This window comes from Blennius ocellaris (genome assembly GCF_963422515.1).
Source record: "Blennius ocellaris genome assembly, chromosome: 6".
Classification (NCBI taxonomy): domain Eukaryota; kingdom Metazoa; phylum Chordata; class Actinopteri; order Blenniiformes; family Blenniidae; genus Blennius; species Blennius ocellaris.
This window is the reverse complement of record NC_137655.1, coordinates 21,525,341-21,539,441: the sequence shown is the minus strand read 5'-3', so window position 1 is coordinate 21,539,441 and position 14,101 is coordinate 21,525,341. Positions and strand designations below refer to the sequence as shown.

The window sequence follows — 14,101 nt, the reverse complement described above, 5'->3', positions numbered from 1 at the left end:
CCTCATCTTCTCGTGGATACTTGAGAGAGACTTCCCAGCACAAACACCTTTCTCCTATTAACTACAGACGCTACGGGAGGAGCAGGAAAGCACATGGGGTGGGGGGGGTGAGGGGAGGGGGGGTTTCAAACCTCAAAGTGCCATCACATTCATGAACAAAGAGGCGAGCATTGTGCAGCTAGTTAGCCATTGGTGGTTATCTCATACCAGCTAATGAAAGCTTCTCCTAAACAAAGCAGTGTGCTGTGTTTTTTTTTTTCTGCTTGAGTAAAAACTACACTGTGTGTGTGTTCTCTTGATCCAAAGTGTGGCCGTTTTGGAGAACAGGAACATTTGGGCCTCCCTGAGAAAGGGCCAAACCAAATAAATTTGACAGCAGATTCTCTAGATCCACACATGCGTGGAGCAGCGTCCAGCTGACACAACACGGGGTCACGGAGATGAAAAGAGGACGGGGTTCAGCGTGGATCGGGTCCACATGGCCTTCAAATGGGGCAACAAAACGGCAGTGTGCAGCCAGCCATGTAACCAGTGCAGGCATCCAAGACCCCTGCCCAGGAGACACCTCACAGCCATGAAACCAAATTAAATACACAAGGCTTTCATTTCGGACAACAAGCCTACAATTAAAATGACAGAAGCGTTCCTCTTTTTTCTCCTTGTAAATAAAGTCTCACACACAGTTTAGGTTTTTTTTTTTCTTTTTCTTTTTTTATTTCTAAATGTCTTGAAGCCAGAATTAGTGAGATAAAATTATACCAAGTGGAACAATGGGGAAAATGTGTTTTACAGTAGGCAGGGGTCCTCGCAGGTTCCCTCAGGGTGTGCTGCGTTTAAGCTGGTCCAGTTTGCGTCGCAGCATGTTGTAGTTGTCTCTGGTCCCGGGAGCCTCCGGGTCCAACTGCAGCGACAGCTCATAGTGCTTCTTTGCCAGCTCCAGTTTGCCCCAGCGATGGTACAACACAGCTGAGCACCAACAGAAAGTGGCTTTAAGCTGCAGCGGCGTCATTCATTTCGCATCTCTTGACGTAGTTTGAGTGTGGGAGGGGGGGGGGAAACCCCCCCCCCCCCCCCCCCCCCCCATCACAGAGCCTGAGCTTTGTCTCACATTGAGCAGCCTTTTTTTTTTTCTTTGAAACAAATGTTGTCCAAATTATAAGCTTATGGCGTTAACAGCTGTGGGATCTCTTTGTATATATAGTCTTAACTGTTACACTAATGGATTTGTACTTCAAAAAAAAAAAAAAGAAATTTTATTCACGTAATAAAATTGGACCTTACTCTTGATTTTTGCTCGTTTTATCAAAACAGGGTAAAATATCAAATTTTTGAGAAAAGGCATCCCTCTGACCCTCAGGCTTTTATTTTTTCCCCCTGCTGACTCTTGCAGCTCTCTGGCGCCCCCCCCCCCCCCCAAGGGTGGCGCCACTCCACACTGTGAAAACTACAGATTCAGTGCATGCGAGGCTTCACGGAATTTACTTCTGCTGCTGTGCATAAATACTTTTTTCGCTTCACAATCTCTCAGCAACACTGTAAAATATGTGACACAATCACAATTACAGTAGCCTTACCTAGATTGCCATGGCAACTAGCAGCATTTGGGTTGATTCGAAGGGCGTGAAGAAAAAAGCCCTCTGATTCCTGGAAAACAAAATAGCACAAGCACACTGGATTATCTTTAGTAGTCAGAGAAATTCACCACTCCTGACTTGGAGAAGACACACAAACCTTTAAAGAACAAAAGCTTTAACATGCGTGAAAAATAATCTGACTTTTTGTTTACACTCCTTACACTCACCTTGTATTTCTGCAATTTGCCCAGGACGTTAGCCAATGAGAACATGATGGTGTGGTCGTTGGGGAGGAGCTTTAAAGCCTCTCGGCCGATCAGCTCTGCTTGGCCCAAGTTACCTTGAAGAGAGACCGGAAAATTACCAAAAATGTCAGACATTAATATTAAATGATGCCCACAGCTGCGGGAACGGGCTCATTTCTATCGTTGAGACACGCACACAACGGGCCATGACAACATTTATTCAACAAAACGAGTCAGAAATGGAGGTGGTGTTAAAATGTTGGTGTATTTTATCCCCAAAAAACACACTGGGAGCAACTAATATACAGAGATAATGAGCTTTTTTTTTTTTTTTTGTCAGCAGTATCTAGAGGGGAGTTTTTCCCTCTCCACACATGGAGGAGTGGTTTAGTCTCCTAATTAAGGTTGAACACAAGGCCCACTGAGTTATTGATCTCTGTCACAGATCCGTCTGATGTCTGCCCAGAAATGGAGGAAGACAGACAGAGAAAGAGACAGAGGCCCAAACAATGGCAGCCATGTCCTGAGTCATGGCCTGTGCCCTTCAGACACAGCTTGCCAACATGCGACTGGCTGCATGTTTGACTGTGCGCGTCTGCCTGAATTGACACTGATTCGGGCTTTTGTTTGTGTAATGATCAAAACAAAAGAGGAGGGGTGAACACCAAAGAGAAAACAATATTCCCAATTCCTCCCCGTTTCAAAATGACACCTATTGTTCTTCTGTTCTCTCTCTTTTCTTTTCTTTTCTTTTTTTTTTTCCGTTGGCGGAGAGCTGGGGGAGACGGGTAGAATTATTTCTGTCAGATTTGGGGAACAAATGCGGTGGGGGAACTCTGAGGGGGCGCTGTTCTGGCTGTGCTTGCCCACGTTTGATCAGGAGCACACTGCGCTCTGATTGGACAGTTCCAGTGCACTCCTGGGAGACTCCGCCCCCACGGGAGCAGCTTCTGACAAAACGGCTTGAGCGTTTGGAAATCAGAGCATTCTCCACACGGCAGGGAAGAGTGCCTTCAAAACTCACAACACAAAGCTTTAATACATAAATTTCAAGCATTGCTGATTCCTGCTCTTCCGGTCTAATCTTGTTGGCCATTTAGATTTCCTGATTTCTCCAAAATAACAACAATACGTTTCTCGCAACCAAAACAAAGACTCATGAACTCCTCCCGAAAACTATCACCACAATAAAAGCACTGCACGAAAAGCAGAACTATGTTTCTGAGGAGATGGTATGTGTGTATGCGTCTTGTTGCAGCTACCTGTGTTGTCCAGCAGGATGACCATGTTGTTCCAGGCCAGGCTGTGGTCCGGCTTCAGCACAGTGGCGTTTCTCCAAGCGTTCAGGGCATCGACATGTCGGTTCTGGTCAGCATACTGTCATCAAAACACAGATCAAGACTAATTAATTCTTCTTGCATGTTCGGCAAAAACCTGTAAATATCAAGAGGAACATCCGGCAGGCTGGATTATTGTAACGGCGTGTTTACAGGAGCACTTTATACCCGAGCTTCAATCTCTACACTGGCTGCCTGTGTTGACTTCAAAATCGGACTTCTGCTCTATAAAGCTTTGAATGGACTCGGGGCGAAAATACATCTCAGACTTACTTGCAGGATATGAAATATCCAGACCCCTGAGGTCCTCAGGAAGAGGTTTACTCAGTGTTCCCCGAAGAAGCAAGCTGCTGAAGCAGCTTTTAGTTACTACTCTCCTCACCTGAGGAACAAACTTGCTGAACAACCCAAGTACTGCTGACATGCTCTCTTCTGATAAACAAGGTCTAAAAATACTATTTGCCAATGCTTTATTAAAAAAAATTGATTTGAACTTATTTTGTTACCATAATCTTAATCAACTTTATACTATATTCATTCTCCTTTTCATGCTTTTTAAATGGCCTAGTTTTAATGTTTTTCACAATCTCAAGCGCTTAAGATTAAGAGTCTTTGTTGCCTTGTTTCAATGTATGTTCTTTATTTCCTTTCAGTCTGATTGCTAATATAGAAATAAATTTGCTTTTCCAGAAACCTCAGGTCATATTTTAATGCCAGATGTCACAACTGTGGCTGAAACATTTTATTGTAGTGCTGTGTGATTGTGCAGTTTACAAAAGGACTGAATAAAGTGAGTACATCGACGTTTGGGTTTACCTGCGCTAAGACAATCATCTGATTCGGTCAGTTTATCAATCCCATCATGCTTTGCACTGCAATTTTTTATCTGTTTGTGACATCCCAACATGACCCCACATCCAGCTTCACCTGGACACCCGCCTGTACTAAACGTTTGTTGGCTCAAATAAATATCATCAGGAAGAAACGAGCACAAAGTGTTGTTTTTTTTCTAAACCACTGGTCAGAAAGTACTGTTTGGTGTTTATTACATCAATTTTGGTTTTGTAACTGGAACGAGTGTTTCCATCAAGGCCTCTCACCAAGCGTCCCAGGTTGTAGTAACAGTCTGGATATTTTCTTCGGAAGCGGATGGCATTCCAGTAGCTCTGCTCCGCTTCCTCAAATTTCTGCAGGCTGTTCTGAACGATCCCCAAATTCATCCAGGCTGCGGCAAAGTCGGGCCTGCGCAGATTTAAAAACACAGAGGCGTTAGCAGAAAGCTTTTCGGGGTGTTTTTACAATTTAAAATGTGTGAAAAAAAAATATTTCTTGTGTGTACTAAGTGGTTTTGATTTCACATACTGAATGGAAACAGCTTTAGACAACAGCTGCTCTGCCTCCACAAGCTCGTTCTTCTCCTTCAGGATGTTTCCCAGGTTGTTCATTGCATGGACGTAGGTGGGATGTAGCCTGAAAGCCGCAAACAGCGTGCAACATATGTCACCTTCTTATTTACTTGTTATATGTTGGTTCGGTTGCTTGAAACCCCTCTGAGGAAACATACCTGACTGCCTCCCTGTAGTATGTGACAGCTGCAGAACTGTTCCCCCTGTCAGCAAGATTCTTACCTACATTATAATGCACCTGAGAAGATCACCAGCACACGGCGGACCATCAACATTTTCACACGTCAATTTCAAGAATTCACTGCCACATACTGCGGACGGACGGCAAAGCACAAAGACTGTTACCTTGGCATTGAGTGGACAAACAGACAGGGCACTGATGAAAAGGCTTTGTTCTGACCTCCACTGGTGGCTGCGGAGAGCACAGCGAGCCACGTGCACGCTCAAGAGCGCGAGCAACAGGACACACAGCAGCCTCTGCAAGCACACAACAGCTGATTGTTTAACAGCGTTATACTTCTTATATGCTAACACGGCAGTTAATAAATAACTGTTTTAGAGTCATTTCTCATCTCTGTCCCTTCTTGGGATCACTGCTTCATTCATACTATAAAACATAACAACAAAAACCTAAAAGTCACGTGGTCTATTGTTTGATTAGTGTAGATGTTCTGGTAAGCCCACCCTGTATTTGAACCAGCGGCAGAAGCAGTGTCCCAGCGCGTACGCCAGCAGGAGACAGAAACCAGCCGAGGACAGGTAGAGGACCCTCTCCGCAATGACGAAGCCCACCCTAAAGAAAATGTTACAGGCGGGCAGAAAAGGAACCACAAGCAGCACCAGACCCAACGTCACAGTTCTGTTGAGAGGAGAATAAAAATCACCGCCAAGGGATCAGACACGTGACGGCAGTTTAACACAGTATGTGAATGGATTCCGATCAACACTAAAAAACACAATGTAACGCAATATGCTGTAGACCAGTGGTTCCCAACCTTTTTTGACCAGTGTACCCCTTGAGCTGGTTTCCATGTGAAAAGTACCCCCTCTCTCGTGTGTGATTATTCGCCTTAATGTGTACTTATATTTAACCCTTTGTCTTTCTATCTATCCAACTGCTCATTTAAATAAAACAATTATTGTGAGTGTAAAAACATACCTTTTAATGAGACACTTGCGCTTGCTTGTCTTTCATAAGTCTTTCATAATTCCTTTTTTCACTGGGCTCCCCTGTGCCTGCGTCCGAGGCGACGGTAGCAGTAGCGGTAGCTGGACGTTTACTCCTGCCTAACCATGCATCCATGTTTACAGTCGGTATGCAGCTAGAGTTAGCTAGCTTCGTGAATCGTGCGCGCCCGCAGCAAGAACGTGAACCTTTTTTTTTTTTTTTTTTTAAAGCGCGCCACTTTATAGTCTTTTCATATTATGTGATTGTAGTGTTACAATCACTGTGGATGAACTGCTACTCATGGAAAATAAACGTATGGCCTTACTAAAATTCATGATATAATACAATATAATATAGTATACATTTTTTTTGTGTGTGTGTGGATACTGTAGGCTAATTTATAATCTTTCTGCGTACCCCCTGCAATACCCTCGCGTACCCCTAGGGGTCCGCGTACCCCCGGTTGGGAATCACTGCTGTAGACAGTGATCAAATTAAATAACATACATGCACATATTTTACATTTAAGACAAGAAACAGAAAGGAATTAATGTCTGAATGAGGCAATGAAAGAATAAAAAACAAAGAAAAATAATTAACCAAGAAAACAAAATATTAAAAAAAAAACATATATAAAAGAGATTATGAAAAATCAATGACAATAGGAAAACAAGAGAGACAAAATAACTGAGAAAAAAAGCTCTAGAATCAAATGAATAACGTATTAGATTGTATTGATTTAAATTTGATCCATAACAGTAAATCCAGGTATACCAATGGGATTTCTGTGTAACAGCTGTGCCTCGTATGTAGTCCAAAATATTATATATGTAAGCATATAATCCCAGTCAAACAGATTGATCATAAGTTTGCTTTTGGATGTCTCAATACTGGGCCATAGTAATGCAAAGATAACTTACTTTGGTGTTTGTTTTGTTTGTAGATGGCTGAAAGGTCTGATGAAAACAGATAATAAGCCTAATAAACAGGTAAGACTAAGATCATTGAAACTTTTTAATTCAATAAAATGATCTTAAACTTTATTCTGAAGCCGACTGGTAGCCATCTCACAGACGGGTGTAATGTTCATGTTCCTTCAGATCCTGGATCATTTCCAGCTAAAATAATCCTACATGTATTAAAAGTGTCTCTTCATTGGTAATCCTGAAAACAACAAAACTCATTGAGATAATGCAGATCAATAATTAGCCTAATCAAACATTACAAAAAAATGTCAGTAAGAACCAAGGTTTGACAGTGGTGGTCCTATTGGGTGAGACAGGGACTATTTTTCATAATCAAGTCTCAGTGAAGCTTCGCTGACATGCAACTCTTTTCATCAGTGGCAGTGTGAGCGAGGCGAGCTGGTTTACCTCCGTCTCTGACTGTCCTGTGAGCATAAAGCTTGGCTTGTCAAGCCTATCAGGACGCACCAGAGCAGCAGCAGCCACACCATCCTCCAATCAGTGACTGACTTAATGAGAGGCACGCAGCCCATGGACCAATCAAAACACAGCCACCAGGGACACAGCAGCAGCCAGGCATTGAGAGAGTAGTAGTAATTATAGTTCACGATCTGCCAATCAAAAAGGACAGAGGAGGAGAGAGGAGGAGAAGAGAGGAGAGAACAGGGGGCGAGATAGAGGGGTAAAACTTGTGAATCAGTCATTGCATTTGGAAGATTAGTTTGGGACGAAAATGCTATCAAATAAATATTAAGGCTAATAAAGCAATTTTATTAGCTTTAATATTTCAGTGGAATATTGTTTCGGATAAATAAGCACCATAACAGAAAATGTCACTCACTCTAAGAAATACATTTTCTGCAAAAGATGCTGGGTTGTCCACTTCGGTGAATGCCGGTGGTCCGGTCCCCATAATCCTCCAGCGTGCATAGAGCATAGAGAGTCCTCCAAGACCCATGAGAGCCAATCGTGAGAGTAATCCCGATTGTAGCACCTCACTTACCTGGAAAAAATACGTAACCGAGCTCAATTCTTAGCAGTCACATGTAGGCACGACACCATCGGTCATGAAATACTAAACAGTTTGCATAAACAATGCATGTGATGTGACGTTTATCATATAACCCTGTGCATAATTTATGACATGTGGTGGGAGTGTGTGCGTGTGCGTGTGCGTGTGCGTGTGTGTGTGTGTGTGTGTGTGTGTGTGTGTGTGTGTGTGTGTGTGTGAGAGATGTAACTCACATCAAGTAGATTCTTCCTCAAGAGTAGCCTCTGGCTGAGTTGATACACATTAACATTACAGATCAGGAGGACATCAAAGGCTGCATTCACACCCTGAAGGAAATAGACAGGATACACCGCGTTTAAAATGTATATAGGTCGGCAACAAAACGAATCCTTAGATGAATTGACGAATGAGGGAAAAATACGCATTAAACGTCACAATTTTCAAGAATTACAAGGTGTGATCATTACGTTTCATCTGATTTGTCTCCGATGTGATCTCGTTCACATCCTTACTATGGGACATGATGACTCCGTCACCTCTAAAACTGTCTCTACAAAAAGACTTCGTACCAGCACGGTGATGCCTTGTTCTTTGCAGAGCATTGCTGCAGCACACAGCAAGAGGCTGACCACAACCCACTGGACAGAAAACCTCTCATCTCTGTCACTCCCTGGGAAGACGAAGCAAACACCAAACCCATTAAACTGTGACAACTCAAAAAGATGCATTTAAAAACCGGCTACATTGCGCTGGCAGTAAGAGATACTATATATCCGTTGGCACACGGGGACGTTGCTTGATAGAGCGCAGCATCGGCGTGTACCAGAAGTATAATACTTGTGTCAGATGCCCACATACCTTTGTTAAAAGCTTTGCAGTATGTGAGGAAGGAGAGCTGGAAGAAGAGGGCGCATAAAAGGTCTGCTCGTCCCACTATGCCAGCCACCTTGTTGAGATGAAGACAGAAAAGAGTGACACATTGTGAAGGATTAAAAGGCTTTCCTTCAGATGTAAGACAGGAGGGGGAAAAAAAAAAAAATGCCTCTACCACACAGACTTCAAGATAACGACTGCATCAACACACGCATCCTTTCAGAAAGCATCAGGATTTTTTTTTATTTTGTTAACATCTGCCTGATCACACTCTGTTTTGCATGGAGCATCCAGATACAACTGGAAGCTTATTAACAGAGATATAAAGAGTCTCTCATTATCAGCGAGGCCTGTTTGTGTGTATCTCTATACAGTGTGTGGGTACAGTATGGTTGGCATCCTGGGGTTGCCTGCTTTGATACATACAGCAGGCCAAAGCCAACAGCCTGCCTCCCTCCCACCCCCTAGGTCTCACCCAGTCCTTGCCCTGCATGATTAAAGAGAATAGAGAGGGAGAATTGCTGCCTTCCAGCCAAGCTTTGGCGTGAAAACACATATGCTGGCAGGTCAATAAGATTCCAAACACAGCTAATAGTCAGGCCGTGTGACCGCTCGCACCTTGGCCTTACGCTCCCAGCTGAGATGGGGCTTTTGTTCTTGGCGTGGAACCACTGGATGTTTGCATCAAAACCTCTGGACTGGTGTGTCAAGAAGCCACATTCGAGTGTAAAAAAGGGAATCCTTCTTAGAAAAGTTTGCACGGTGCCAAATATCACCACCAGTTCAGAACCTCAATGGGCTGTGCAGACTGAACAGGGCAATCACATACCAGGCAAAAACAAATAACCATTAACCATGAAATGCTTATGAATGGATGCACAAGCATGCAACACCAACATTCACCAAGCTCCTCCACTATGTCTATAATTACACCTCGTTTCCAACGGCGGGTGATGGGTGAGCACTTTGTGTGGCTGCTGTAAGTGTTGGCGTGTTAGTGTGTGGATGAATGGGTGAGACCGTAAAAACGTGCCAAATAAGTGCATACGTTCTATATGTAAAGTCCACATTTAATAATGGGGATGAAAATGCGATATCCGGTTATGTATGTAAGAGTTTCTATAAATATTAAGACCGAAGATGACGTTACTATCTTTGAGCCTCCGGAGTTATTCTTATGAACAGAGCTCTTTCTCTGCCAATTAAAGTTGTTTAATTAGTTGATGTCACATTTATGTATAAGTTAGTTCAAATTAATCATATTTTTCTTTCATATTTAGGATTTTGAATTTGCATAGTATGATTTGTGCATGCTGATATCGCAACAAACATAAATGCGCTAGATATTATACAGCCCTAATTAATAATCTATACTCGAATCAATATTTAATGTTCTGGGATTTTACATACACTTTCTGTGTGAATGGGATGTGCTGCAAAGAAGATGGCAGCAAGCAGAGAGGTCTTGGGTGCGTGGTTCAGTGTCCTGCCCTCCTCATTGTAGTCCAATCCGCCGATCAGTATAGCAAAGACGTCATTCATGAGGGCAGAAACGACAGCGTGCAGGATGATGTTTAGCACATGGAAGCCGACGGGGTGCAGGCCTCCTGCTATGAGGTAGTTCAGCCTGCCAGAGAGGGAAACAGGAAGAAGTTAAGAGGTGACAAAAAAAAAAACTGATATCACAAAATACAGAAACTCTTTTAACCAAATACTTTGATACTGGTATTACAACACTATTGTCGAGCAGGTGATTTGTGCTTCCGTCAAATTATTACAGAAGGTTTAAAAGAAAAACCACAAGTGATGATTGTAATAAATAAAAGATATTTCATCATTGGCAAATTGCTTCACTGGTGCAATGCACACATTGCGCTGTGCTGCTCACGCAGGAATGGGCCAATGAATGCGGTCAGAGGTTCCATCACACACGCTGCACAAGTTCTTTGAACTGCTGCCATCAGGAAGACGACTCAAATGCATTAAAGGAAGAACTGTGATCAACAGTTTCATCACACAAACTGAATAACAGTTGAGTTCATATATTGTCTTTTTAATAATCAGATTTCATCGTTTCATATTCACTGCCAAGTGTCTCAGGTGTGAATGGGTGGGTGTGTGTGTGTGTAGGTGCGTTGACACACCATCTCATTCTGCTTCAATACAGTTGTATGCACAGCTGAATAATAATAGAGTTTGATTTGACCAACATGAGTTTTCAATTTGGGAAAATGCAGAAACAATACAGCTAAAAAAAAAAAGCTCAGCAGACACATAATTATTGTGTTTTTAAAGTTTTGTTGGTCGATATAAAACTCAACAGGTACATTTTTTGTGTATGTCTTTCGGTTTGTTTGGAATAATGCCAGACTGACCAATGTTACATGAACAAGTTGTTCAGCTGTGGAGAAAAGTGCACTTATGTGACAGACAATGTTAAAGTTAATGTGATGTGATGATGCCACTGGGAAGGATAAAAAAGGACAAGCATTAGTCATCGTCGCTGCCAGCTGTTCAACCGTTACATAAAGTCCAAACAGAAAGTCTGCCATGTATTCAGATTTACAAAAGAATCAAAGAGTCAAGGAGGCAGATAGATGCCACTTCTTCAGTTGAGCTGTTGTTACTGTTGTGAAGTCCTTTTGAGCATTTACAAGTACAATTGAGTCGTGAGGATTGTTCTTGAGGCCATTGTTTATGACCAACTGTGTGACTTGAAGCGGTTACCTAAAAGTTAGGACAGTGAGAGGTCGGTAGGATTTGTGACTGCTGTTGCTACTCAAGTTGCTTCCCCAGAAGTCATTGCTCCAAATGTTGTTTAGGGGAGTTGTTGGTCTCAAGTCCTGCAAAACAAACACAACATTTAACTCATTAATACGGCCCACAACTGTAATCACAAAACACTTACAACGCCATTACAACATGGGTGAGACAATTCTCTCTTTCATGAGAAATGTTAGGAAAAGGACAGAAAAAGGGCTGCTGGAGAAATCAGTAGAGACACTTGGGGAGAATTACACATGCTTTTCTTAACATTTCCTGACACGTTTCAAACATTGAGGGCAAAATCGCGGCATCTTCCACTGCAAGTGGAATCTGGCTTCCTGATACTGACACATCAGTGGATTCCGTTTGTTTTTACATGTCACACACCTCGTCCAAGCTCATGTGAAGTTGGGGGTTGTAAAATGCTTTGCAGACACAAATGAACAATAGTAATTGTAGCAGAGAACGTATAGCTCAGTTTAACACACCTTATTGTTGACAATAGCTTCAGAATCATCAAACACAAACTCCCCATCATAACTGTTGATGAAGCACAGGAGTGCCACCAGAGCCACAGTGACTTTAGCCTGGACTGGAGCAAGTCTGGGCAGCGGTATGTGGCGATCCCAGTACACTTCAGACAAAGCCATGATGCGGAGGGTCTTTGGTCATACTGTTAGTCAGCAGTCCCTGAGTACAGAGGAGGAAGGAAGGAGGTGGAGGGAAGGAGCAACAATGTCAGCGCTGATGAATGCAATCTAGGACATATTGATAAGAAGCTCATAAAGAATTCATTCACACCTTATCACTTGAGATTATGTGGCGAGAGGTCACATCTTCTTTTATAACCGTCCTGTTAGCCTCTCTGTCAGGAAGCTAACAGCTGCAGAGAAGACGCAGTTAATGCAGAGGTGATATATTAAAGGTGCATCCAGTGTGGAAGTGTAATAACGTGACGGTACCTTACATTTAGCTTTAGCATGCCTGGTTAGCGTGTGGCTTCCCCGTCGTTTATACCGCAGAAACACGGCAGACGCGCAGAAGCAGTACTTCTGATGGTTCCAACTGTCTTTGGCGTGTATTTGCGAGCCAAAGTGAAGATTTTAAGCATTGAAAGGCAGTCCTGAAGAGGAAAGGAGGGAGAAGCAGCGGCTGTAAACAAATAGACACGCTCTGGCTTAACACTTCCCGGTGACGTCACAGCCACGTGCCAAATTAGAGCCAATCACCGATGCGCTCTCAGGCGCACCCGTTCATGGTTCAAAACTTGAAATCAGTTAATAAAAAAAGCAAACAAAAAAAAAAACCCCAACAACTCTATTCCAATATATAAACACGTTTACAGGTACGTATTTATTTTATTCGATTCAAACAGATTTCAAAGCTTCTGTATGCAATAGACGCTACAATTTACACACACACACACGCACACACACACACGCACACGCACACACACACACACACACACACACACACACACACACACACACGCACACACACACACACACACACACAGGCAAGGGGGGCGGGGTCTACAATATTAGAGTTCTAACGCAGAACTAATAACTTCTGATAATGATCGTGATGACGAGACAAGATACAAATTTGGACTGAAAAATATTTATTTTATTTTCTGATGTTTAGGTTTGCTGTCTGAAAATTGGCTTAACTCACACACTCTCTGTGACTATACCTTTGTCTCTCTCATCAATCATTCATTATCAGTCATTTCTTTGCACTGCAACTAAACGATAACAGAAGAGATCAACACAAAACAATGTTTAATAAACACTCCAATTTATTACTTGATTGTTGCAGATCACTCACTTAAACCGTGTACCAAACCTCCAGGCTGTAAAGTCTAAAGCAAAATGCAATGTTCTTTGCAGATAATCATGTGAATCACAGTGCCTCTATAAGTGTTTGACAGTATCCATTTGTGCACAAAGGGTAATGTGTTCTTATAAGTGCATTGTATGTGATTTGACATCGTACTGTGACATGCATTGCTACAATTTGTGTAAATTGTTCAGAAATTATTATATCCTCAAATAATAACTTATGATGAAAGAGTGCACAGACTTAGCATTGTTTGTTTGGCATTGTACTTTGCATTCAGTTGACGTGTGGAATCTGCTCCCTTTATACTGTATGGGCAGAGATAAAGCAACTGCCTTAATTTAAATTTTGTGGTTTGGATCAGTTCAGATAACATCCAGAGCTATATACATATATATTATATGAATTTATAACAATAATCTTAATAGGACTCAGGATATGTTTTATTTCACAGGGCCTTTCAACATGTTCAAGGTCACCTTACAATGGAGACACATCAAACATGAAAATCTTCATAAATAATAATTTGGAGGCAATAAAACATCTGCAGATTAAAACAAGGAAAAATAACAGTATGCAAGATTGGCCAAATCAAACTGTGGAATCAAACAGTATTATATTTCAAACGGGGGGTTTTAATGTTTTGAATTAAGATGGGAATGTGGTGTGTGAAGGTTTATCAGGAGTAGAGTCGGAAGTGGTTCATGTGTGAATTGAGAACATTGTTTGCTCGGTACAGCTGAAAAATTGGAGGAGTGACATGTTCAATGGCTTTGGTTCGTCTCGCGATTCTTACTGCTGCATTTGAATATGTTGAAATCAGTAAATGAGATCATTTGGTCATTACTAATAAGGAGTTCATTAAAGTCGTCAAGTCCTGATGTTACTCCCACGGTCTGCAACCTGTGGCTCCAGA

General features: G+C 42.3%; 1 protein-coding gene across 1 annotated transcript; it reads right to left on the bottom strand.

The window, feature by feature from the left end:
• Positions 1–738: 738 nt before the first annotated feature.
• tmtc4 (transmembrane O-mannosyltransferase targeting cadherins 4) lies at positions 739–12,448 on the bottom strand. Its single transcript, XM_080498606.1, has 19 exons — positions 12,314–12,448; positions 12,148–12,229; positions 11,835–12,036; positions 11,308–11,423; positions 9,991–10,207; positions 8,566–8,653; positions 8,277–8,377; positions 7,941–8,033; positions 7,537–7,698; positions 7,104–7,306; positions 5,247–5,421; positions 4,908–5,039; positions 4,721–4,800; positions 4,519–4,626; positions 4,257–4,398; positions 3,082–3,196; positions 1,802–1,914; positions 1,575–1,644; positions 739–966 (listed from the first exon to the last, which is right to left on the bottom strand). Exons 3-19 carry the CDS (start codon positions 11,994–11,996, stop codon positions 818–820), a joined length of 2,226 nt encoding a protein of 741 aa, XP_080354732.1. The 5' UTR covers positions 11,997–12,036; positions 12,148–12,229; positions 12,314–12,448; the 3' UTR covers positions 739–817.
• Between the last annotated feature and the right edge of the window lie 1,653 nt (positions 12,449–14,101).